General features: G+C 40.5%; 1 protein-coding gene across 3 annotated transcripts in view; it reads right to left on the reverse strand.

The window, feature by feature from the left end:
• Positions 1-516: 516 nt before the first annotated feature.
• rb1cc1 (RB1-inducible coiled-coil 1) overlaps positions 517-23779 on the reverse strand; it is a 167435-nt gene continuing 144172 nt past the window's right edge. For all 3 annotated transcript variants that reach the window (XM_078216161.1, XM_078216158.1, XM_078216159.1), the window contains 2 exons: positions 6967-7037; positions 517-1621 (listed from right to left, as the gene is read on the reverse strand). In XM_078216161.1, coding sequence (XP_078072287.1) covers positions 1544-1621; positions 6967-7037 — 149 coding nt within the window. In that variant the 3' untranslated portion in view covers positions 517-1543. The remainder of the gene's footprint in view (positions 1622-6966; positions 7038-23779) is intronic.

The following is a 23779-nucleotide window of genomic DNA, read 5'->3' on the forward strand; positions in this document are numbered from 1 at the left end:
TAGTCTGAGCTAAAGATTAGGGATTATGGTCAATTCCTATTAAAGAAGATTTGAAGAACAATTCTCAATTCTGGTTCTGGTTTTTGATGTTTTGCTAATTATTAGTTGCCTTGGAACCAGCACTTTGCAATAGGATTACACATTGCTTTAAAGATTAAAACTTTTTTTTGTTCTACTGCTCAATTAGTACCAAGCTACTATCCAACTGCTTATTTGACACGGTTGAGAGAACATAAATAGTTCATTGCTAAAACGTCCATCACTCAGGATACTGTATTTATCTATCATAGTATGCAAACAGTAATATGTTTTTGTCACACCTCATTCATAATTGATCCCAATTATATACAAATAAGAACAAACTTGCAATTATACACTTCCTTTCACAACCTCAGGATGCTTGGAAACACTTTACAGCAAATTAAGCAATTTAAAATATAGACAATATTGCAGTGCAGTAGACAGTAATAGCTTTAACATGAGGGAAAAGTTAACAACTTTATCCAATAATGAATGTAAATTTACACTGAATTTTAATATTCTTTTCTCTCAGTAATCCAGAACAGTGATTAAACATTTGTCATGATGCACACACTACAGATTTAAATGTTTATTGTTTCAAAATTCTGAATTTGTTTCGCAATACATTAATATTTGTAACTTGAAGATTTTATGATGGTTAATATACAATGAGAAATTGGTTTTAAAACTGAATGGAACACTGGTCACCAAGATGAAACAATATATTACATTTATTCCAGCTTTAGGTTTCTGGGAAGCTTTAGTACTGTATTATTTGTAAACAACACAAATTCTTCCCTTCCAATGTGTATACACAATTAACGATTGATGGTGCATTTTTTCAGAAATGCAATTCTAGCAACTGATTCAAATTCCAGTCATATTCATCGCACAGTTCTTCACCATACAGGGCTAGATCTCTATATATTTCTAAGTAACTGCAGTATGTATGTAGATTAACAGCTAGAATGAAAATCCATGGAAGCAAACTTAAGATAAAAGTTTATATGGGACGTTTGCATGCTAGGAACACTCCTATAAATATTTAAATGATTAAATACATATGGTAAAGATGGTTTTCTCAAACTACTCTGATAGTGATAAATTCCTTCACAAATGCTGGTAATGACAAATGTTTAGGCATTTGAATAATCAGTGATTTTGTTTTGAACAGGCAAATCACATAGCTATTATGCCACAATGTAGAGGGCATGCTCTTTGAAAATAATGTATTTGGTCCACATTTCTAGGTCTTCTGGGTAAGAATACAAGCAGTTCGTCGAATGGGACTAGATGCATTTTATGATCTGGGCAGTGCTGAATTCAATACATGTTGAATGGGGCGTATCAAAAAAATGAAGCATTGCTCCAGCAAGTTTCTACTGATGTGAGTTACATTTGTGCCACCTTCTTTTCCGAGTATCTTTAGAAGCTGCATAACAGATGTAGCACAACAGACCATAAAGGAATTGTGACAGAAAGGAAAGGTGAGCTAACAACATATTAATGTTTCATATCACTGTTATACTTTCTTGTTCCAGGGCACTGCTTTCACTCTGTAGAATTTTGTTCCCAGAGGAACTTTAAATCTGTTTTGAGCCTGAAATAAATCAAACAATATTTCAGTATGACCGATATACAAACTTAATTGAATCCATTATCACACCTTATCACAAATAATTTCCAGTGCAGGGATACAAAATCCAAATAAGTTCCAAGCTAATAAATGTGACTAATTTTAATATATTCCAAAGCTTTCACAGACTAGCTGTGACTAAGAAAGTTCAATCAACTCATCCATTAAAATGTGTTCTGCTTATGAGATGCAAGGAGTCACATCACCACGAGCTAGTTTTTAAAAATCACTCAAAATATTAGCAGCACATCAAAAACAAAATGTTCCATACTACCTTATTTCTAAATTGAATAGAAGTGTGCAAGACAGCATAATTTTTCACTACTGAGCTATATTACTCATGTTTGTCATAAAACATTTGGTACTTCATTCTTTTGCATCAGCCATTTCTTTTAAAGTCACAGATGAAGATTTTCCAAACCCTACCTCACATCCACTATGCAGGTTAGTTAGATACTATATTAATCTTCTGTAACAGTGAAATTATATAGTTACTTGATACTTCTCAATATGATGATGTAACTTTCAATGGAGTGGCAATAGAGTCAGATTGGCACTCAGCTTGAAAGTTTGAAATCCAGGTAATCCCATCTCACCCGACCTTTTGGCTTGAGGTCTGAGCAGTGCAGGACACCCCCGTGGACTAGTGATGAGGGCTGTAGAGTCCAAGGTAAGTAAGCCATGCCCCTTTTGATGGCACTAGCTGCTGTAAACTAGGTAAGTTTAAAGGTCTTGCCAGGTTTGAAGATATTTGACAAGGTATGTGAATAAGACAAGGATCTGGAGCTTGGGGGAAAATAGGGTAACTACTGATGTAACACAGTCGAAACCATCTGATGTTTGCAATTTAAATCACAATTTTCAAATGGTACCCTGTGCAGGGCAATTGTCCAGAGGAAGTTTGTACTTCCAGGCAATTGTTTGCAAGCCTTATTATGAACTTCTGGGGTGGGTGTAGGTGTGGGGGGTCCCCAGTGCATCTCTGGCATTTCCCTCTCCGCACTCCCCCCAACCTTTTGGCATGGCAGTAACATGAAAGGGTAATTCTTAATACATGGAGTCGAGGGGTATTTGGAAATTATTCCCATTTTTCCTATAAAAGTATGCTCACAACACACAAATATTGACAGTACAAATGTCATAGCTAAGCTGATATTTGAAACGGAAATTTCCCAATTGAAGTATTCATTAGGTACTTATCACAAATCTCAACGCAAGCACTACCCTGTCAGAAGATAACTGGGTTCTTCTCGCTCTCGAGTCTATTCCTCACTAACGTGGATGCACTTCTGAACTAAAGTGAATGCAACGAGCTAGCACACTACAAAGAACTTTAGTCATTTTATTCTGCAAAAAGACACCCAGAGGGACAAACACCACAATTACTTTTGTAACTGGCTCTATTTATGCTGGACTTACTTTTGAGAGTGCTACAACAACATCAGGAGCATAGCACGCCATCAACATACTGCATGAGTACAAGTCCTTACGGCTAATGCTTGCTACGAGATTAGCTAACATCTATATCTCCTGAGAGGTTCAGTCAGCCATCCTCAATAACAGGGAAAGCCAGGAAGAGCAAAGAATTGATTGTTTGTAGTTTATTCTTTACCTTGGAAGCCAAGGAATTGCTACAATTCAGAAAAGAGCTTCAATTCAACACTTTTTGTAGGTGGACATGATGCCTTAAAGCATACCACTGCAAACTCTTGACACAATAGCTAAAAACTATTGACAGCTGCGACTAATAACCAAAGGCAATGGATGGGATTTTCCCTGAATCATGTAAAGTCCAGTAGCGGGCATAAAAAAAGGCATTCAACATGCCAACCAGAATGGTGATTTTTTTGTACCATTTTGTGCGCTTCGAACATCCATAGGGACCATGCCATATCACTAATATGATGTGGCGATGCTGCCGTTGGACTGGGGCAAGCACAGTAAGAAGTATCACTGATATCACTAGTAGACAACCTCTGATTTGCCTGCATCGCCATGACCTCAGCACTTCTCAACTTTGGGCACAATACTTAAATGGGACCCCGCAGTGTTCACACACTGCAACTTAGGACCGCTTCACAGAAGAATAAAGGCAGAAAGCACGCAGTGCACAAATTCAGTGACATTTCACTGGAGTGCCTATGGAATGCAGTCAAGGCCTGAGGTGATGCATTGGATCTCGGCTTTGCCTGCAAGAGTTCCAGCAAGCAGAACAATCTGGCCTGGGACATGGTTGCAATGGTGGTCGGTGCAGACATCCTGCAGAAGAGGTTAGCCACCCAGTGCAGAAAGAGAGGGTTATTGTAGTGGGAGACTTTAATTTTCCTCATATTGACTGGAAATCCTCAGGGCTCGGAATCCGGATGGTGTGGAATTTGTTAAGTGTGTCCAAGAAGGTTTTTTGGAACAATATGTGGATAGTTCGACCAGGGAGGGGCTATACTGGACCTAGTACAAGGGAATGAGCCCAGCCAGGTCATCAAAGTTGCAGTGGGGAACATGGGGCAAACAGTGACCACAATTCTGTAAGCTTTCGGATACTGATGGAAAAGGATGAGTGTTGGTCCTAGGGTTAAGGTGCTAAATTGGGGGAAGGCTAACTACAACCGGATTAGGCAGGATTTGGAGGCTGTTGTTTGGGAGAGGCTGTTTGAGGGTAAATCCATATTTGGCATGTGGGAGTCTTTTAAGGAGCAGTTGATCGGAGTGCAGGACAGGCATGTACCTATGAAAAGGAAGGACAGGAAAGGCAGGATTCAGGGATCGTGGATGACCAGGGAAATTGAGTGTCTAGTCAAAAAGAAAAAGGATGCATACATGAGGTCGAGGCAACTAAAAACAGATGAACTATTTGAAGAATACAGGGAAAGTAGAAAAGAGCTCAAACAGGGAGCTAGGAGGGCAAAGAGAGGTCACAAAATGTCCTTGGCAGACAGGATTAAGGAGAATCCCAAGGCTTTTTACACATATATTAGGAACAAGAGGGTAGCTAGAGAAAGAGTTGGTCCACTCATGGACAAAGGAGGGAAATTATGTATAGAACCAAAGGAAGTGGGCAAGATCCTTAATTAATACTTTGCATTGGTACTTACAAAGGAGAGGAACGTGTCAACTGATGGTGTCTCGGAATGGTGTGTAAAACCTTTAGAACAAGTCATCATTACGAAGGAAGAAGTATAAGGTGAATTAAAAAACATTAAGGTAAACAAATCCCTAGGGCCAGATGGCATCTATCCCAGATTACTGAGGGAGACAAGAGATGAAACTGCTGGGCCTCTAACAGAAATCTTGGTTTCCTCGTTGGCCACTGGTGAGGTCCCAGAGGTTTGGAGGATAGCCAATGTTGTCCTGTTATTTAAGAAGGGTAGCAAGGATAACCCAGGTAATTATAGGCCTGTATGCTTGATGTCAGTGATAGTGAAATTGTTGGAGAAGATTCTTAGGGATAGGATCGATACACATTTGGAACTGAATGGTCTTGTTAGTGACAGACAGGATGGTTTTGTATGAGGGAGGTCATGTCTCACTAATTTAATTGAGTTTTTTGAGGAGGTGACAAAAATAATTGACGAGGGAAGAGCTGTGATGTTGTCTATATGGACTTTTAGTAAAGCATTTGACAAGGTCCCTCATGGCAGGCTGGTGCAAAAGAGTAAATCTCATGGGATCAGGGGTGAACTAGCTAGATGGATTCAGAACTGGCTTGGCCGTAGAAGACAGAGGGTAGCGGTGGAAGGGAGTTTTTCTGAATGGAGGTCTGTAACTAGTGGTGTTCATGATGTGGAGATGCCGGCGTTGGATTATTCTGTAAATTGAGCTTGTGTCTTTATATGCCCTGTTTGCTCTTTGTGAACAGATCTCCCACTCACCTGACGAAGGAGCAGCGCTCCGAACGCTAGTGGCGTTTGCTACCAAATAAACCTGTTGGACTTTAACCCGGTGTTGTGAGACTTCTTACTAGTGGTGTTCCGCAGGGATCCGTGCTGGGACCTCTGCTGTTTGTGACAAAAATGACTTGGAAGAAAATGTAGCTGGTCTGATTAGCAAGTTTGTAGATCATACTAAGCTTGGCGGAGTTGCGGATAGTGATGAAGATTGTCAGAGAATACAGCAGGATGTAGATAGGCTGGAAAATTGGGCAGAGAAATGGCAAATGGAATTTAATCCAGACAAATGCGAGGTGATGCATTTTGGTAGATCCAATTCAGGTGGGACTATAAAATGAATGGCACAACCATCAGGAACACAGACACACATCTGGAAGTACAGGTCCACAGATCCTTAAAAGTGGGCAGCACAGGTGGAAAGGATATTGGCATGCTTGCCTTCATTGGACGGGGCGTCGGGTATAAAAGTTGGCAAATTATGTTACAGTTATATAAAATGTTGGTTAGGCCATATTTGGAATACTGTGTCCAATTCACCACACTACTAGAAGAACGTGGACGCTTTGGAGAGAGTACAGAAAAGGTTTACCAGGATGTTGTTTGGTATGGACATATTAGCTATGAGGAGAGATTGAATAAACTGGGATTGTTCTCCCTGGAAAGACGGAGGCTGAGGGGCAACTTGATAGCAGGTTATAAAATTGAGGGGTATAGATAGGGTGAACAGTTGGGAACTTTTTCCCAGATCAGAAATGACAATTACAAGGGGGCACAAGTTCAAGATAAGGGGGAAAAGGTTCAGTGACAATGTGCAGGGCAAGTTTTCTTTTTACACAAAGAGTGGTGGGGGCCTGGAATGCACTGCCAAGTGAGGTAGTTGAGGCAGATACATTAGCGACATTTAAGACTTATCAGGACAGACACATGAACAGACGGGGAATTGACGGATATAAGTGGTTGGTCTAGATAGGACGACATGATTGGTGCAGGCTTGGACGGCCGAAGGGCCTGTTCCTGTGCTGTACTATTCTTTGAATGGATCTCCTTCATTCTGCCAAGCTAAGTCAAGTACTTCATCACTCGACTCAGACACTCAAGCCCATCACATGTTCACTTTTGTTCTTCCTCCTCACTTTCACTTGCTCAAAACCGATTACCTTTCTAACTTTGTTGAAAAATCAATGACTTGAAATATTAATTGTTTCTCTCCATGGATGCTGCCTGACCTGTCGAGTATTTCCAGCATTTTCTGTTTTTAAAGCCTAAATGACTGGTTTGACATATTGTACCAAGCAGCAAAATTCTGAATAACTGCCCCAATATACTTAATGGCAAAATTGAGAGTTGTTTGAATTTGCATTTGGCTTGTCATTGATTTCCAGTGGCAGATCAAATCTTTGAGGTAAAAGGTGAAAAGCTTACCTTTTTAGCTTGACAATATTCTTTTTCCATCACTTTTCCAAGCACCCAAGGTCTCCTTGAAGAACCTGGAACTGAAGTTAAAAAAATCCAATGATTAATCATTAACTCAAAGTCAGTGAGTGAAGTATTTGTTCCTTGAAAAATATCTTCAGAAAATCATACCTCTTAAATTTGGAGGGTGAGAAGTCTATTCCTAATTTCACCATTATCAACAGCAGTCAGTGATCAGTCAGCAGAAACTATGGGGCAAATTTTCCCATTCCACGTGCCACGGGAATCATAGCGGGGGGGTGGGGCGGGGGGGGGGGGTGCACCGTGCAAAGGTCTGTTGACCTCGGGCGGGATTTTCTAGTTTTGGAGCAAGCGCAGCTGGAAAATCCCATCCTACAAGTTCAACCAATGAGCATTTTTCTTCTCCTTCGCCAAAGTATTAAAATGGGCTGCTCATTCCCAGAAGCTACTATACCTAAAAAGACAAGTTCAACTGATACTTAAGATGTAAATTTAAAAAAATAAACGACATCAGGTGTTGGCTTCAGTCATACTTCTCTTGTTAGATTACCATTCATGGAGATGGCTTTCTTTATTCTTGGATAAAAGTTTGATATTCATGCATGATAGGTTTCTGTTACTCCAGAATAGTCATCCAGGGTTCAGAGTTCTCTAACAATATATGCACATAGTGCCGCTATTTAGTCAGGCTCTATTGCCTCACACTGTAGTAAAGATATCGTTCTGCATGAAGAAGTCCAACACAAAAAATAAACACAAAAGCTACGTCACACAAGTTAACAACAAAGCTGAGGTCATAATTTTAGGTATTGTCTCTTCGACGTAGCAAAAAAAAAAAAAATTTATGTAAAATCGTGACATACAGCTCATTAACAAAAATGGATCATGGAAACATTATCAAAAAAGTAACACCTTTATATTCTAGCCTCTGCATATAGTTACGACATTATAACAAGATCATGGAAACATTATCAGATAAATTGAAAAAAGAACACCTTCATATTCTACCCTTATTGTGTATAGGTATAACATTCTAACAGTTAAGGGATCAAAAACAGAATCTATTTGGTTAGAATCAAAGAACAACACTACTTGGTGTGTATCATAGGTCACCAAATAATGGGAAGGTGGTAGAGGAAAACATTTGCAGGCAAATTACATAAAGATGGAAGAACTCAGAGGAGTGACAATGGAGACTCAATTATCTGAATATAGACAGGGATAGTGACAGCATAAAGGGTGAAGAATGGGAAGAATTCCTGAAATGTGTACAAGTTTTTGATCACTATGCTTCCAATCCAACAAGGAAGGAAGAAGTGCTGGTTTTAGATCTGAGAAGGAAGTAGTAGGAAATGAGTTTCAGTGAACTTTTGGAAGAAGAGATCTTAACTGTTCTAAATATAATGAAATTAATAAAAAGGATCAGGAATAATCAAGCATAAAATTGCTCAACTAGAAAACGTGTAACTTCAGTGCTTTGCAAAGAGACAAAGTGGTTTGAAGTCAAGAGGAGATGGGTAGAACAGTAATTGGACACAGGGAAACCTTCACCGAGGACATGGTTCAGGTACAGAATAGACACATTACCATTAGGGGGAAAAGAAGTACATCCAAAGATATAGCTCGAGGGATGATTAAAGGTTAGAGGTTAAAATAAGGTACATAAAAAGAAATTAATGACAAATATTTGGTACATTATAGAGAGCCAAGCTGAATATAGAGAAGACCTACAAAAATGGAAGAAAGGGACAAAGAGAATACGAGAATTGATTAGCAGCTTGTTTCCCATAGAGACTGATAACTGAAGATAGAGCACCACGGGTGGCTAGCACTACTACCTCTCAGTGCCAAGGACCTGGATTCAATTTTGGCCTTGGGTGACTGTGTAAAGTTTGCACAAAGTTTTCCCATTCTCCCTGTGTATGTTGGTGTTTCCTCTGGGTGCTCTGGTTTTCCTCCCATAGTCCAAAGACGTGCAGGTTAGGTGGATTGGCCATGCTAAATTGCCCCTTAGTGTCCAAAGATTTTTAGGTTAGCTGGATAAGCCATGGTAAATGTGTGGGGTTATAGGGATAGGGTGGAGGGGTGCTATGGGTGGGATGCTCTTTTGGAGAGTCAGCACACAGATTCAAATGGGCCAAATGGTCTCTTTCTACCCTGTAGGGATTCTATGACTATGGTATAAAGAAATTTGAAGTTGCAGTTAGTAATTAAAAGGACGACTGAAGATTTCACATTTTAAGACTTTTACTGGAACCAACATCTAAACACCATCTCTGTAGGCAACTAGTACTTGAAACCACAAAACATTCTTTTTTTCTTTTAGTACAACCGAAGAGATACTTCACAGATATATTTCAAACTGTCCTTTAAGTAGACATTCCATTTTCTGGAAAACAGTCCAAGATGAGTCTTAGATCCTGCAGCTTTCTTTTGTCCTTTTCATTCCTCAGCCTGGGAGTTTTTATTCTTAGACTTGTTATTTCACATTGTTATTTCCCTCCCTGTAGATTCTTCCTTTAGTGCAAGCAAGGCAAATCTTTCAGCCTCCTTTTAAACTCATGAAATTGGTCTTTTTAATCAGAATGTGAGCTCCCAACCATATTCCTGCATGCTGAACCATAGTGTCATGCCACCTAAAGCTCATCCCCCTCTCCTCGGCCCTTACATACTAACCTTGTGGGTGAGTTTCATAGAACAGGCCCTTCGGCCCACGATGTTGTGCCGACCTTCATCTGAAACCAAGATCAAGCTATCCCACTCCCTACCATCCTGGTGTGCTCCATGTGCCTATCCAATAACCGCTTAAATGTTCCTAAAGTGTCTGACTCCACTATCACTGCAGGCAGTCCATTCCACACCCCAACCACTCTCTGCGTGAAGAACCTACCTCTGATATCCTTCCTATATCTCCCACCATAAACCCTATAGTTATGCCCCCTCGTAATAGCTCCATCCACCCGAGGAAATAGTCTTTGAACGTTCACTCGATCTATCCCCTTCATCATTTTATAAACCTCTATTAAGTCTCCCCTCAATCTCCTCCGCTCCAGAGAGAACAGCCCCAGCTCCCTCAACCTTTCCTCATAAGACCGACACTCCAAACCAGGCAGCATCCTGGTAAATCTCCTCTGCACTCTTTCCAGCGCTTCCACATCCTTCTTATAGTGAGGTGACCAGAACTGCACGCAATATTCCAAATGCGGTCTCACCAAGGTCCTGTACAGTTGCAGCATAACCCCACGGCTCTTAAACTCCAACCCCCTGTTAATAAAAGCTAACACACTATATGCCTTCTTCACAGCTCTATCCACTTGAGTGGCAACCTTTAGAGATCTGTGGATATGGACCCCAAGATCTCTCTGTTCCTCCACAGTCTTCAGAACCCTACCTTTGACCCTGTAATCCACATTTAAATTAGTCCTACCAAAATGAATCACCTCACATTTATCAGGGTTAAACTCCATTTGCCATTTTTCAGCCCAGCTTTGCATCCTATCTATGTCTCTTTGCAGCCTACAACACCCCTCCACCTCATCCACTACTCCACCAATCTTGGTGTCATCAGCAAATTTACTGATCCACCCTTCAGCCCCCTCCTCTAAGTCATTAATAAAAATCACAAAGAGCAGAGGACCAAGCACCGATCCCTGCGGCACTCCGCTAGCAACCTGCCTCCAGTCCGAAAATTTTCCATCCACCACCACCCTCTGTCTTCGATCAGACAGCCAGTTACCTATCCAATCGGCCAACTTTCCCTCTATCCCACACCTCCTTACTTTCATCATAAGCCGACCATGGGGGACCTTATCAAACGCCTTACTAAAATCCATGTATATGACATCAACCGCCCTACCTTCATCAACACACCTAGTTACCTCCTCAAAAAATTCTATCAAATTTGTGAGGCACGATTTGCCCTTCACAAATCCGTGCTGACTATCCCGGATTAATCCGCATCTTTCTAAATGGTCGTAAATCCCATCCCTAAGGACCTTTTCCATCAATTTACCAACCACCGAAGTCAGACTAACCGGTCTATAATTACCAGGGTCATTTCTATTCCCTTTCTTAAACAGAGGAACAACATTTGCCACTCTCCAGTCCTCTGGCACCATCCCCGTGGACAGCGAGGACCCAAAGATCAAAGCCAAAGGCTCTGCAATCTCATCCCTCGCCTCCCAAAGAATCCTAGGATACATTTCATCAGGCCCAGGGGACTTATCGACCTTCAGTTTATTCAAAACTGCCAATACATCCTCCCTCCGAACATCTATTTCCTCCAGCCTATTAGCCTGTAACACCTTCTCTTCCTGAAAAACATGGCCCCTCTCCTTGGTGAACACTGAAGAAAAGTATTCATTCATCACCTCGCCTATCTCTACTGATTCCATACACAAGTTCCCACCACTGTCCTTGACCGGCCCTAACCTCACCCTGGTCATTCTTTTATTCCTCACATAAGAGTAAAAAGCCTTGGGGTTTTCCTTGATCCGACCCGCCAAGGACTTCTCATGTCCCCTCCTAGCTCTCCTCAGCCCCTTTTTCAGCTCGTTCCTTGCTAACTTGTAACCCTCAGTCGAGCCATCTGAACCTTGTTTCCTCATCCCTACATAAGCTTCCCTCTTCCTTTTCACAAGACATTCCACCTCTTTTGTGAACCACGGTTCCCTCACTCGGCCATTTCCTCCCTGCCTGACAGGGATGTTTTAAACACATCCCCTCTCAAAGATGATCTGCAAGTCAATGTGAATCACGTAGTATCTAGGTAGAGAAGCTGATTAGCAATCCTAGGGACCTAACTCTCTCTTAATTTAGAAGTAAATGGACATTTAAGACACAACTGTTTACAAACCCACATTCTCAACACTTTCCTGGCACTTTGGAGACTCTGTTTATCCACGGTTAGCATACAAGCTGTTTCCGTTGTCTGCAATTGGAAACAGCTTGTGCATTCTTCCCAGTAGAACAAATTAGCCCTCCTTTAATCTCTAACAATTAAATCTCCCAGGCTTTCTATGAAGCAGATATCAGAACAGGTCATGTCCAGTTCATTTCACCTTCAACTAAAGACAAAACCCAAAACATAAAGTCCCAGAGGATTGGAAAATCGCTGTTGTAACCCCACTGTTCAAGAAGGGAACAAGAAAAAAGATGGAAAATTATAGGCCAATTAGCCTAACCTCAGTTGTTGGCAAAATTCTAGAATCCATCGTTAAGGATGAGATTTCTAAATTCTTGGAAGTGCAGGGTCGGATTAAGACAAGTCAGCATGGATTTAGTAAGGGGAGGTCGTGCCTGACAAACCTGTTAGAGTTCTTTGAAGAGATAACAAATAGGTTAGACCAAGGAGAGCCAATGGATGTTATCTATCTTGACTTCCAAAAGGCCTTTGACAAGGTGCCTCACGGGAGACTGCTGAGTAAAATAAGGGCCCATGGTATTCGAGGCAAGGTACTAACATGGATTGACGATTGGCTGTCAGACAGAAGGCAGAGAGTTGGGATAAAAGGTTCTTTCTCAGAATGGCAACCGGTGACAAGTGGTGTCCCGCAGGGTTCAGTGTTGGGGCCACAGCTGTTCTCTTTATATATTAACGATCTAGATGACGGGACTGGGAGCATTCTGGCCAAGTTTGCCGATGATACAAAGATAGGTGGAGGGGCAGGTAGTATTGAGGAGGTGGGGAGGCTGCAGAAAGATTTAGACAGTTTAGGAGAGTGGTCCAAGAAGTGGCTGATGAAATTCAACGTGGGCAAGTGCGAGGTCGTACACTTTGGAAAAAAGAATAGAGGCATGGACTATTTTCTAAACGGTGACAAAATTCATAATGCTAAAGTGCAAAGGGACTTGGGAGTCCTAGTCCAGGATTCTCTAAAGGTAAACTTGCAGGTTGAGTCCGTAATTAAGAAAGCAAATGTAATGTTGTCATTTATCTCAAGAGGCTTGGAATACAAAAGCAGGGATGTACTTCTGAGGCTTTATAAAGCACTGGTTAGGCCCCATTTGGAGTACTGTGAGCAATTTTGGGCCCCACACCTCAGGAAGGACATACTGGCACTGGAGCGGGTCCAGCGGAGATTCACACGGATGATCCCAGGAATGGTAGGCCTGACATACGATGAACGTCTGAGGATCGTGGGATTATATTCATTGGAGTTTAGGAGGTTGAGGGGAGATCTGATAGAAACTTACAAGATAATGAACGGCTTAGATAGGATGGACGTAGGGAAGTTGTTTCCATTAACAGGGGAGACTAGGACGCGGGGGCACAGCCTTAGAATAAAAGGGAGTCACTTTAGAACAGAGATGAGGAGAAATTTCTTCAGCCAGAGAGTGGTGGGTCTGTGGAATTCATTGCCACAGAGGGCTGTGGAGGCCGAGACGTTGAGCGTCTTCAAGACAGAAATTGATAAATTCTTGATTTCTCGAGGAATTAAGGGCTATGGGGAGAGAGCGGGTAAATGGAGTTGAAATCAACCATGATTGAATGGTGGAGTGGACTCGATGGGCCGAATGGCCTTACTTCCGCTCCTATGTCTTATGGTCTTATGGTCTTTAAAAATTCATAATTGTAACATGCGAGCATGAAAGGGAACCCAAAACTCTTATAAACACAAACAACAAAAAAGATTTTCAAAGGAATAGTGGGACTGATTAGTGTTTGAAAGGAAGATATTCTTGTGGAGGCAGAGGGCATGGCTGAGGTCTCAAACGAGTACTTTGCAATGTCTTCATGAAAGAGGATGCTGTTAAAGTAGTAGTAATGACAATGGACAGAATAAAAAATACTTGAAAAGGTTAGCAGTGCTCAAATTAAGTCAGCCTGATTAGATGAGATGTATCCTATGTCAGAGAGGGTGATTAAGGGTGGAAATTGCAGAGGCTTGGCCGCAATTTTCAAATTCTCCTCGAATATTAAAGTGATGCCTAAAGATTGGAGGATGCTAGACCCTTGTGTTTTCATAAGGAGAGAAGGATAAGCCAAGCAACTAACAGCCAGTCAGCCTAACATTAGCTGTTTTGAAACTTTGAGACAGTAATTCGGCACAAAATTCTTAGATACCTTAGAAAGTGTGGGCTAAAAAATGAAAGTCAGCTTAGATTTGTTAAAAGGCAGATTGTGTTTGATTAACTTGATTAAATTAGTTATTTGATGAAATAATGGTGAGGGTTGATGCCGTATACGTGGATTCCAGAAGATGTTTGCTGAAGTGCTACAGATTAGACTCATCAGCATCAAGCTGGCATGGTGAGCAAATGGCTGGGACCCTATTTACAAGGCTGCCAATAAGACAAATCTTATAGTGGTGGAATTGTAAGAATGTCAACGTGCATATTAACCAGTGAAGGTAGACTAATGATATACCATGGTAAAGAACCCCCTGACTGATTTCTCAATTAGTACGTCAAGGAAGGGGAGTTCATTTGACTGCTTCATTTTGAATTTGAGACATGCAGGGAACTTATTAAATGCAACTAATTTTGTTTACCTGTTTCAGGTAAACAAAATACGTGACAGCCATTTGCTGATTCATTCCCCATTGCAGTGCCTTGACCAATCAGAATCAAGTTCTCCGATTCAAATTTCAAACAATGCTTGGCAGTTATGTCAATCACCATCAACTGTTGCATTCTCCATGGCAACACCTCTACCCAGAGTCCACTTGCCAACCAATCAGCATACTTTTCTCATACAGCACAAATTGTTGTTTTCGCCTTTACTGGTATTCTTGTGAAGTGTCCTGATGAGTGCTTCAACCTCTCTCTTTTTTCAGTTGTATTCAACTTTTGTACTAGCAAATGACTAAAATAAGATTTTAGTAAATTAATAATTCACTAACTGAGTGGCCTTTTCAAAAATTTTAAATGGAAATCATGGACGGTCATATATCCGAGTCTATTGAACCTACCACCCCTACAAACATACCTCTTACCACTTAAGGTTCAGAACATCCTTTTCGGCTGAAATGAGTAAAACTTGCCAACTTACTTTTACAAGAAAAACATGTTTACATTGAAGTGCATTTTGTTTTCTTCATCTGAGATATTCCCACAGAGTAGTGATAAATCAGCATTAATGATCGGAATAAAACACTCTTACAACATAGACATATAGATAGAGCTTCAAACTATATCGACCAGGTAGTGGTGAACTCCGGATTACTTCTCAAGTTACTGTATTAGTAGCTGAAATCTCCACTTTTTGACAAGAATGTTTATTGTTACATTCTGGGTTATATTTTATGTAAGCCTTTAAGATACTGTACTACACCCACTCTTCATTTTCCATTATGCCTCTGTATTCCCCAAATCCTGGGGATTTATCAGCTTAGAAAAGTATTTCATACAATTTTTGTGAAGTATCACAGCAGCATCTTGACTAACACAACAAATTACTTATTTGAAAGACCTATTGAAGTGTACAGTAGCAATGAAATCCAGTTACGCACTTTGAGTGTATTCAGTAAACCGATCACAATGTGAATAATGCATCATTTATGCACATGTGGCCTACCCCTGCTCCTTATTTGTATTTTTGTATGTAGCTTAAAATTTCACGTGCAAGCTAACCCTGTAACGACAGATAATGTTATCGAGAGGTAGTAGGAAGGCACATCCAATGATGCAGCCTGGGCAAACTTCATTCAAACATTTGTTTTAAAACTCAAGCCTATAAAGTGCTCAGAGAGTCTACTGATGCTGTGAACTAATTTTGGCACTAGTGAACACGATGACAAAATGCTATGAAACTGAGTTCATGTCAATGTTTTAGAGTCAGGTTGATCTGACGCTGCATTAAAGAATAGCTAAATATGGTAGACGCTTGAAATTTGAAAAACAGAAAATGCTGTTAGCACTGGCAGCATGTGTGGAGAGAAAGAAACAGAGTTAATGTTTCAGGTAGATGACCTATCAGAACCTTTGATGAAAGATTGCATACCTGAAATGTTAACTCTGTTTCTTTCTCCACACATGCTGCCAGACTTGCTCAGTGTTTACAGCATTTTCTCTTTTTATTACTACTTTAAAGAAATTTGTTTGAGTGATGTAAATGTGTAGTTACTTCAATTTGAGATGTTCACAAAAGCTAGCTTGTTCTTACAACCAACATCCTTACATTAACACTTTTGCATTGCAACATAAAAATCAAAGTATAACACTGAACAAGTTATAATCACGAACAGTCTAATACCTAATTATTAACTACAATTTTTCTTGCGCCATAAAATTAAAAATGAAATGCCATGAAATTATAAAAGAAATCATGTTCAACACCAAGTCTCAGGTCTTGTGTTTGACTTCTACGTCCGCTGACCTGAGTATAATTCAAAATAGGTCATCTCAATCTTTCATATCTACAAAGACAAGAAACCATCTCATAATAAACCAGGAATTTACAGTATACCATGCAATTGCAGACTTGTCCAAATATGGCAAAGAAGCAACAGTCTGTACATTTAATCACAAGGAACATCAAAGCTGCTTCAAAGTGTTTGATGACAACTAACTTGTCTCATTCACTCAACTTGTTAATCACCTCATCCAATGGTCATACTCTAGTCGCATCTAATTCATCACACATAAGCATACAAGACACATCAGAGAGGCCATGGAGATTTTCCAACACCATATCATTCTCTAGACAGTGGCCTCATGTGACATGTGGCTATTCTTAATTGAAAAGATCATTACCATCCAATCTGCACAATTGACCAATCAGCAGCAAGATCTGTTAATATGTACCAACGTATTACAAGCAATAGCCCATCAGCAGCAGCATCCCACCCATATGTCTATCCTCCACTCTTTCACCTGTTTCCACTCACCCCTGGAGATGATCAGCAGAATGTGGTGTCTGAAATATTGAAGCCAGTTTTTCTAAGGAGTAAATTTTCAGAGTAAATTTTGTATGGTGTAACCATAAAATTGTCTTACTCAATGTTAGCGTTCCTACCATGAAAAGCTTCAAACAATGTGTGTTTAATTGTTAGAAAACACTGGACTGAAATGAAACGGCTGCTTTCCTCAAAAAGACACTCCAGGTATGACTGATGGATTTTTTCTATTTATTATTTTCATTTGATGTTGCTGGCAAAGCCAGAATTTATTGCCCATCTTAATTACCCTTCAGCAGGTGGTGAGCTGCCTTCTTTAACTGCTGGCGGTCCATGTGGTATAGGTGCATCCACAGGTCTGTTTGGCAGTGAAGGAATGGCAATATAGTTCCAAGTCAGGATGAAATGTGTCTTGGAGGGGAACTTGCAGGTGCTGGTGTTCAAATGCATCTGCTGCCCTTGTCCTGTTAGGTGGTAGAGGTTACTAGTTTGGAAGATGTTATTGAAGGAAACTTGGTGAGTTGATGCAGTATATTTTGCCACTGTGCCAGTGGTGGAGGAGGTGAATACTTTAGGTTGTGGATGGGGAGCTGATCAACTGAGCTTTTGTATCTTAGATGGTGTTAAGCTTCTTGAGTATTATTGGAGCTACACTCGGCCGGGGAAGTGGAGAGTATTTGATCATATTCCTGACTTGCGCCACATCGATAGTGGACAGGTTTTGGGGAGTCAGGTGGTGAGTTACTCACTGCAGAATTCCCAGCTCTGATCTGTTCTTGTAGTCATAGTATTAATATTGCTGACCAGAAACTTAACTGGGGGGGGAGAGAGAGAGAGATTGCTTCAGTATCTAAGGAGTCCTGAATGGTACTGAACGTTGTTTGGTAATGATTACACATTGCCAGTTCTGACCTTATGATGGAGGGAATGTGATGGACTAGCTAATAATGATTGCTTTATGATACAACTAGGAGTAATTCCTGAAGTAATGTCCTGTGGCTGAGATGATTAATTAGCGTCCTCCAATCACACCTATTTTCATTTGTGCTTGGTATGACTCCGCTAGGGAACTTTTCCCCTGATTTCAATTTTGTTACAGCTCCTATGTCACAATCAAATACTTAAATTGATGTCAAGGGCAGTCACTCTCAATACATGTTTGGAATCAAGCTCTATTTTTGCATGTGCTTGAAATAAGCAGATAATGAAGTCAGGAGTAGAATGCCCTTAGCAGAAACCAAAGTGAGTAGGTTAATGCCGAGTAACTGTGACCTCTCCATGTCTCTACGCTCCTGTTTGACACCTCCCCCCGGCCCCCTCCCTTGTCCCCTCTGACACTTGACAACTATGGTGCTCAGCAACGTTCAATACAAACAGGGATTTGAAACTTTATAAACTAGAAGTGATACCAAAAAAAGTACACGGGAACAGATTAAAACTAGATAAATTTCTAAGGCATATAACTTTTTTGGGTCAAGTTTGAAGTATAAACAATAACAGTCTCTTCTGGCAGAAGACCTGAATTGATAGAATGATTCTAACTACCATATTTATTGATTTTTGAATAAAGACATTTTGAAACAAGAATCTATAACTTCAAAATATAACTCTTCGGTTAGGATATTTGTTCTTTGCTATACAGGGAATATTATAGTTTGCTGATAAGATGCAACTCTAGATAAATTGCTGTTTCCCAACGAATGTTACGAAACCCAAACTTACCTTAATGTGGAGCGCAGAAGTTAGGAACTCCAATTCCCAACAGATTTCAGACTTCTCGCGCATGTGCAGGCTAGGAGTGGGCTGCTCATGTAAAGTTTGGCATCTTTACATTCTAGGCCAGGTAGTGCATGTGCTCACAAAGGAAAAATGGGCACAAAAAAAACCCCATGTCAGTCAGTTGGGTGCTGAGCACCATAACTGGCACGTGTCTCAGGGGGATAAGGGGAGGTGTCAAACAGGAGAGAGGAGACATGGCGAGGTCCCAGAGGAAGTTTCAGGTAAGAGACAAAAACATGGGACAGAAACTAGTTCCAATTAAGTTGAGGAAAAAGAGCAAAAAAACTGGCTCCAAATTAGATAAAGGGCTAGGGGAAGCAGACTTTAAGAAAGAAGACTCATGCGATGCACTGGTAATTGCTGCGGACCATTGAGGCAAGGTATCCCTTTGGAGCAGTAGTGCTATAAATCAGTGCGACAAAGGGCTGAAACTGTGTTTGTAAGTCATTACTTAAGTGTACTCGGAAATCCAGGGAAATGGAATCTCAGGAGACAAAATTTAAACCATGAGGTGAGCTGTCGCTGAAGCCATCGAGTTACAGCAACTTCGAAGGTCTCACTTTGGAATTCTCTCAAAGGTAAAGACTATAAACCCTCATAAGAGAGACAGAGTTTTAGTCAGACTGGTTAACTCAATTTTTCTAACATCTGGATGGGTTGTTGAGAAATCCATGGACTTGGCCTTGATCAGCAACCAATGGCTTGTTGATTCATATGTACCTCACGAGTATCCTTAATGAGTATAATATAGATATTGTTTTATCTTTCTAACATTGTACAGCAAAGTTTGTTTATGTTTGTTCAAAATAGCAGATTTCCTTCCCTAAAGGATATTTGTGAATCAGATGGGTTTTTCTGACAATTGATAATGGTTTCATGGTCATCAGTAGATTCTGAATTCCAGATACTTTTTATTGAATTGAAAATTCCACCTCCCGCTGTGGTGGAATTCAAACCCGGGGCCCCAGAACATTAGCTGAGTTTCTGGATTAATAGTCCAGCAATAATACCACTAGATTATCACCATCCCCTTCTCCAACAAGAAGTTTAGAAGCTTAGAATCCCTGCAGTGCAGAAGCAGGCCATTCGGCCCATCAAGTCTGCACCGACCACAATCCCACCCAGCCCTATCCCCATAACCTTACATATTTACCCTGCTTATCCACCATTATTAGGGTCAAATTAGCTTGGCCAATGCACCTAACCTACACATCTTTGGACTGTGGGAGGAAACCGGAGCACCCAGAGGAAACCTATGCAGACACGGGGAGAACGTGCAAACTCCGCACAGTGACCCAAGTCAGGAACCGAACCTGGGTCCCTGGCGCTGAGAGGCAGCAGTGCTAACCACTGTGCCACCGTGTCACCCACAGAGTAGGATTGGTGGCTGAGGCACCACCTTGGGAGAGTGGCAGTGGCTCCATCTTGCACAAACATGTTGCCCTCTCTCCAGGTGACAGCATTCGTCCTCCCATTCTGGTCATTGCCAATGCTGTTGCTGCAGTCTGTCAACCGGCCTAGATTACTGTAATCCATGCCAAGATGCAATCTGAAGCTGGATTTTCTCGACCCAAAGCTGCTCAAGGTCATTTACCACTGGAAGTCAATAGCCTTTCAACAGCTAAGCTGTAACCACTGGGTTTGCAGGTTTAAGAGCCCTAGTGCAGACAAGGGCACAGGCAACAATGGTATGGAAGGTATGTATAAGAATAAGCATCTTATTTTTGCATGAAATATGGCATAATTTCATTTATAAATTTAGAATGTGTGTTATGTATTGGGTTTTACTTTTCCTTTTTTGCCAAAAGGACAATGTGATGGTCAGTGTCAGAGGTATTGGATTACGGATGAATGGGGAGTCAGGTTACTGGCACTGCAAGTGAATTAATTTATCATTTCTACAAATTAAGAAGCAGGATTAGACCACTCAAGCCTGTATAGCCTGGACAGAAAGAGGATTTTTAGGTTGCAGCTTCGCTTCCTCTTCTGTCTCATCTCCTCAGCTCTCACTTGATAGCTGGTTGAAAGGGCTATTCCACCATGGCAAGGTTATGTAATATGTAGTGTACCATGACACTCTTGCAACATGCTTAGCCAAGTACTGCAAGGTTCCTTCAGAGTCATTTAGGCAATGTTACTTTAAGATGCCAGTGGTATGTTTTCAAATTTCTTGTGGAAGCATGATTCGTGCTGTACATGTGCAAGGGTTGCAAATGAGTCAGGAGCCATGTAATTAGTAGTATAGCAGACATCTTTGGGTTTACGGAGGGTGAAATACAAAAGTCATAGAATGAATACATCCTGACTGACTATTACTAGGATACAGGGAATTGACCTGCATGATATGCTGTGATCATACCTGCTGAATGTTGAGGGAGTAAAAGCCCCTTTGGTTCATGTACATGTCGGAGTTGACATCAATTTTATACAAAACAATGCACTTGCAGTCAATGACACTCCACTACGGAGATGATTGAATTCCTTGCAAACCCTTGTGCTCCTGCCAGTTTCTCTCCAGCAAGAAGCAATTAATTAAGAAACCAAATGTTCCAGTGACCTCCCTTGCCTAGCAATGTATTGCAAACAACACACTTTTGCTGATATCTCCAGCAGCCTGCAAGGAGAGCCTGGAAGGAGATGGAGTTATAGCCATTGGCATATAATTCTCACCCTGCTGAGAGGTTAGAGTGATGTTTACAGCAGATTTTAATGAAGACATACATTTTAGTGGATGCACATATGTCTCAAGATTAATGATCACTTAAGTCCAGGTCATAGAACTGCTGGCTAAACACTCTGGGCAAATATGGCCTCCTGCTGATAGCCCTTATCTCTTCCATTCCATCTTCTAGTAGCTTGACCTGCTCATCTCCAAAGTTGTGCTCCAAGCAAAGAGAAAGGTTACTAAACTACAAGTGTACAGAAGCAACACATTTTGTGCACAAGTCTTTAAATTACTAAATTAACGCTTCAGCACCAGCCAGACCATTTCCTATAGACCAGTAATGTTTAGCAGTAGCCAAATGAAATAATCCAGCAGCTAACCTTTCAATATATTATATATACACACACTGACCAAGGTCACCACGTTTACACTTCATTTAACTTTTGCTCTAAAGGCTTTCCACACTCACCACCTCCCTGGCAAAGTGGGAAGGTGGGTGTCTAGAGAAGTTGCTGGGATTACAGACCAAAAGCACAACTGACATATTAATAAGGCTTGATCAATCTTTTCTTTAACAACCCAAGGTACATATCACTCAACTTTACTACGTTCTGACTTGTATGATCATTTGCAAAACCAAAGGCAATAATTTTATCTAAAATCTGTCTCGGCTTGATCCTCCACGATTAGACTACCACTTTCATCCCATGCATGTGGGGTTACCCTTCTTAATGATTGTTACTTTTGAAGGTACTATAGAAGTCACTAATATTACTTGCTCACATGGCTCAATCTGTTCTCCCTTGTCACATTTGGAGCACTTTTTTCCTCATCTTTAGTATTTTATAGATATGTTTATCAGAAGCCTTCATTTTAAGTTTGTTCAATTTTAATCATCACTTACCCACATAATTCCATTCTTTGCAGCTTTATATAAGATAAATGGTCTATACGTCTTATATTTGAAGAGTTCCCATTTCATTTGGGCTCAATTTTATATCCCAATGCTTTCTTTTCCCAGGCCAGCATCCTTATCTTAAACAGATTGCTTTGTGCTGAAATTCATTACAACATTGTTATGCTTGACATTTTGCTATTCGTCAGTTATTTGCCCAATACCATTCCGGAATGCAATCAAATAATGTTTATTTTCTTGTTGGACTAAAAGCAATTGGCCTAGGAAGCAATACTACCTTTTCACTACTATTATAGGATAGTCGCTCAACTGTTGCTTTTTATCTCGGTCTCACTCTTTGGCTTGTAATGCACATCAAGGATTGTACTATTTCTTCACTCTACCCATATGGATTGTGCCTTAATGCAGCATCTTTGGATATTCTTTATTCTTAAATATGAAAAGAATAGACTGTTCTTTAATAACTCTGCCATCCTATTCACTTACCCCTGCCCAATCTTAATAACTTTTGAAAATGTAAGAACAATAACATCAAGTCTTCAGTCCTGTTCAACCTCCAGGATAATGGATTATAACCACATCAGATGCCAACATTTGGTTTTAACTGCTTTGTGCATTCATAAAAGGTGCAACAACTTACATTAATTGGAGGAGACAGTGACGCAGTAGCATTTTCACTGGACTAGTAATCCAGAGACCCAGGGTAATGCTTTGGGGATTCAGGTTTGAATCCCAGCACATCAGATGGTGAAATTTGAATTCAATAAAAATCTGGAATTAAAAGTCTAATGGTGACCATGAAACTATTGTCAATTGTTGTAAAAACCTATCTGACTCACTAATGTTCTTTAGGAATGGAAAACTGCAATCCTTACCTGGCCTAGTCTATATGTGACTCCAGATCCACAATATTGTTGACTCTTAAATGTCCATCTAAGGGCAATTAGAGATGGCAATAAATGCTGGCCTAGTCTGTGGTGCCCACATCTCATGAATGAATTTAAAAAAAAATACATAAATGTAATAAAACCTCCCCAGGCATTTAGAAAGAGCGATATCAGCAAAAACAGAGTTTCAAAAGGAGCTCAGGACATGTATATATATACATGTAGATATACATACAGATTGGGAAAATCAGATTGGTATAGGTAGTCTGGAAAATGAGTTGATAGAGTGTATTTGGGACAATTTCCTTGAGCAGTAAGTTGTACCGCCAAACAGAGAAAGCAGATTATTCTGAACATTGTGATGTGCAATGAGACATGATTAATCAATATCCTCATAGTAAAGGAGCATCTATGAACAACAATCATAATTATAGAATTTCAAGTTCAGTTTGAAGATGGATTGGGTTGGTGAGGATTGTGGGTCTAAGACTAGTGTTTTAAATCTATATAAAGCTAATTATAAAGGGCATGGAGGCAGAGTTGGCTAATGTGGACTGAAAAGCTTGGTTTAAAGATAGTACAGTGGCAGACTTTTGAGATATTTCATAACTTTTATCCCAGTGAGAAAGAGATTCTAGAGTCATCGTCTATGGTTTAGTTAAGGATAGCATCACATTGAAAGAAGCATTATGCAAATCTGCGAAAATTAATGGCA

This window comes from Mustelus asterias, chromosome 7 (assembly GCF_964213995.1).
Source record: "Mustelus asterias chromosome 7, sMusAst1.hap1.1, whole genome shotgun sequence".
Classification (NCBI taxonomy): Eukaryota; Metazoa; Chordata; class Chondrichthyes; order Carcharhiniformes; family Triakidae; genus Mustelus; species Mustelus asterias.